Genomic DNA, 4,056 nt, shown 5'->3' with positions numbered 1-4,056 from the left:
TTCTCCCGGGACGCGCTGCAGCACTACGTGCCCGTCATCCAGGAGGAGGTGAATGCCTGCCTGGCGCAGTGGTTGGACACTGCTGGGCCCTGCCTGCTGGTGTACCCCGAGGTGAAACGCCTCATGTTTCGAATTGCCATGAGGATCCTGCTGGGCTTCCAGCCCCGACAGGCCAGCCCCGACGGTGAGCAGCAGCTGGTGGAGGCCTTCGAGGAGATGATCCGCAACCTATTCTCCCTCCCCATCGACGTGCCCTTCAGTGGGCTCTACCGGGTAAGGCTCCTGGCAGGAAAGTGGTGTCCCAGTAGCCAGGGCAGCGAGGAATGGATGGGAGGGATGGCGGTGCGCTCTAAGTCCCGTGTGTCTCTCCTTGCTGTTTGGCCAGGGCTTGCGGGCGCGCAACATTATCCATGCCAAGATCGAGGAGAACATCCGTGCCAAGATGGCCCGCAAGGAGCCTGAGGGTGGCTACAAAGATGCGCTGCAGCTGCTGATGGAGCACACACAGAGCAATGGGGAGCAGCTCAATATGCAGGTGAGATTCCCCAGGGCCAGACCTATCTCCTTCCCCTAGCCCTTCTGTCAAGAGCACATTTACCTTTTAGGGCCAGAGAGAGAGCAGGAAGTGCCCTCTCTTCCCGTAAGATAAACCAGCTTATGTAGAGGTGCAGAGGCTGCAACCAGACTGTTGGATGGGGAGCTATGCCCACAGGGAGCACAAGCATTGCCCTCCTCCTGGTCCCTGGGTGTCTGCTCCAGCCTGGGAGCAATACACAGCACTGTGGTGGTAGAGTGGGCCTGGTAGAGGTACAATGGTCAAGGTCTGTTTTATCCCTCCTCTGTCCTGTAAGGAGCTGAAGGAATCTGCCACAGAGCTGCTGTTTGGGGGCCATGAAACAACTGCTAGTGCTGCCACATCGCTGATTGCCTTCCTAGGGCTCCACCACGATGTCCTTCAGAAAGTGAGGAAAGAGCTGCAAGTGAAGGTGTGTGTCTTTTCTAGAACCATATCACGAGAGGGGACCGTGGGAAAGTACCTCCAGGAGAGGTGTCCCAGACAGGGCTCCCCTTGACCCAGGGTGGTGGCAGGAAGATACCACTTGCTGAGGGACAGCTGCTTTGCAAGTGCCAGGAGCCCTGGCCACCTGCATGGCAGCATCTTCCTTTCTAGGGGTTACTGTGCGGTCCCAACCAGGAGAAGCAGCTGGACATGGAGGTCTTGGAGCAACTGAAGTACACAGGCTGTGTCATCAAAGAGACTCTCAGGCTGAGCCCGCCTGTTCCTGGAGGATTTAGAATTGCACTCAAGACCCTCGAGCTAAATGTGAGTGGGGCTTTGGCTCAACTCCTCAGAGCCAGACAACATGAGAGCATCCGGTTCCTCCATGTTGAACCCAGGACACAGCTGCAAAGTACTAGTGTGTTCGCGTAACCTACATGCCTCAGAGACCTGCAGGCAGCCAGGAGGGGAGGTGGGGAGCACCAACATATCTTGTGCTGACACCTACTTTATTTAACACAGCAAGGTGCTTCATGTCTCCTTTCTCTTCCTTTGATAGGGTTACCAGATCCCTAAAGGTTGGAATGTTATTTACAGTATCTGTGATACCCACGATGTGGCAGATCTCTTTACCAACAAGGATGAATTTAACCCGGATCGCTTCATGTCTCCATCTCCAGAGGATTCCTCTCGGTTCAGTTTCATTCCTTTTGGTGGGGGCTTGAGGAGCTGCGTGGGCAAAGAGTTTGCAAAAGTCCTTCTAAAAATATTTACAGTGGAGTTGGCTCGGAGCTGTGACTGGCAGCTGCTGAATGGACCTCCTACAATGAAAACGGGCCCCATAGTGTACCCTGTGGACAATCTGCCTACCAAATTCATAGGTTTCAGCGGCCAAATCTGAGAGCTCAACGCTTGCCTCCAGCTGGATTTCTATATAGCATCTAATATGTACATAGTAACTTTTTATAGTAACGAAGGCCTTTAAATATTTAAACTTGTAAATGTACGATAGTTATTTATGTCTTCTAAATATTTCAAAAGACTATGGTATTTTTTCCCAAGCACTACAATTATGGGTCTCTGATTCATAATTAGATAATGTTATTTCTATAGAAATAAGTTTTCTCCTATTTAAAAATCTCATTGGAAGCTGGCCAGCTAAGCCTTTGAAGACCTTTCATGATGGTGTACGTATTAAGAAATTATTCTTAAAGGCGTTTGAAACAACAGTAACTAGGTACTCATCCAAATTACCTAAAATGGTTATTGTTTGAGAATGTTTTCAGTATTATTTGTGTCTAGATCTTACGTTTAATGTGTGAATTTTAAGTTTGATAATAAAGTTTATTTTTGATGAATCTCTGTATGAGCATCTGTCTATATGGTAGAAAATAGCTTAACCTATGGGTCTAAAGAGTTTGGCTGTAAAGTCAGATATGCTTTTGTGAATGAACTACTCGCTATTTCTATGGTCGTAACTCTACTCTCCCACCCCCAATGCAGTTCGCACTTGTGAATAGTAAATAGTTTTAAGTTTTAGCCTGTAAGTGGCATGAGCAGTGCAAAAACATACATGACCACTGAAAACAGGATGGAGTGATAGCAAGTGCTGCAGGTCTCCTTACCAAGCACATCATCCTGAGACACAGTAAGTAAGAAAGTAGAGGGAAGCAGGAGAACGATGTGTAACATGAGTCTTCCTCTGTAGCTAGAGAAAATAGTTTGAGGGAAAAAAAATCCATGCACGTCCTCTTCTCCCGTATTACTGCTGACCTGTGTAAACAGACCACTGCATCTTACTCTGTGTTGTCTGCTGGTTGTGAATCTTTACTTATGAAGGTGTCTCTTATCGGCTGGTAGAGCAAATAGAATCTGCTGATTTCAACTTGAAATGCAACAGCTCTGACTCGGTCAGAGATAGAGCATGTATTTGGTTTAAGAACTTCTTTCCTGGAATTCAGCAAAGTGAAAACTAAAAGGCAGGCACTAATGTGAATTGATTAACAGGGAATCAACGGTCGAGATGCAGTTCCCTGGGGGTGCGTAAGCAGGGCAGATAAAATGCCCTAGGCATGACCCCTGTTTTGGCTTAACCATAAGCTTTTTTGTGCTCTTCCCCCCGCACCCCCCCATTACTACACCTATTAGTCTTCCCTCAAAAGTCAAACAACACAGACTGGACCTATAAACATCTACAAAGCAAAACAATGTAATTCAGTGTCATGAACACTTACAGCACCATATAGACTCATTTGATTTTTTGTTTGCTTCTGGAAAACAGTCACTGTTTCATTAAGTTCTCCCAAGGTCAAAATTAAGGATGGAGTTAAGTTGCTCAAAATTGCTGCAGGTGTTTAACAGCATCTATGAGGTTCTGGAATTTTTCTTTAAGGAGTGTTTCTATAAAACTATTGATGTGTTTCTGAATAGTGTTTTAGATACATAATCTTCCAGTGTAAGACCTTAGATACAACATACATACGACCACAACTATCAAGACTTTTTCATATTCATTTTTTGTAGTCTTAAAATACAAAGTATGTATTTTTTAGATTGTGCCTGAGTTTTCTTGGCAAGCTTAAAATCTTAAATGATTTTTACTAAAAAACCTCTTGTACCATTGTGGTTTTTAGGGATTTGATGAATAATCTTTAAGACTCCTTTATTATGAATATAGTAGCAGAAAATTGCAAATCCTGATCCTGATTTGGAGGTGATCTGAAGCCTGGAGAACAGCAAGACTCTTGTCTTGGTATGCCTTGTTAACATTTTCTTCTTTAACATTACAATATTTTGCAAATCCAAATAGATGCTGATGTTCTTTAAATGTTTTGTTTATTTGTAATTTAAGTCTTTAATATGTGGGAACTTTTTGCATGGTCATATTATTTTAGTTTATATTTAGTTTTTATAAAGAATGGCAATTGTAAGTGCTGTCTGGAGACTATATAGAATACATGCATTTCTGTTTCTTTTTTTTAAATTATTTTTTTGGCAAGTTTGCAAAGCTTTTATGTTTGGAGAAAAAAACACCCATGTACTTGATTTTGTCTGGA

The 4,056-nt window shown here is 44.4% G+C and overlaps 1 protein-coding gene across 1 annotated transcript; it reads left to right on the top strand.

Annotated features, from left to right (window-relative positions):
- Nucleotides 1-3: 3 nt before the first annotated feature.
- Nucleotides 4-2,358, top strand: LOC104488321 (cytochrome P450 26A1; the record flags this gene model as incomplete). Its single annotated transcript, XM_010139163.1, has 5 exons — nt 4-273; nt 386-535; nt 852-986; nt 1,172-1,324; nt 1,560-2,358. Coding segments are annotated over 5 exons (1,050 nt in total), but the record flags the coding sequence as incomplete, so codon positions are not given.
- Between the last annotated feature and the right edge of the window lie 1,698 nt (nt 2,359-4,056).

Source organism: Buceros rhinoceros, unplaced genomic scaffold, assembly GCF_000710305.1.
Source record: "Buceros rhinoceros silvestris isolate BGI_N320 unplaced genomic scaffold, ASM71030v1 scaffold43876, whole genome shotgun sequence".
Lineage (NCBI taxonomy): Eukaryota > Metazoa > Chordata > Aves > Bucerotiformes > Bucerotidae > Buceros > Buceros rhinoceros.
This window is presented reverse-complemented; position numbering and strand designations above follow the sequence as displayed.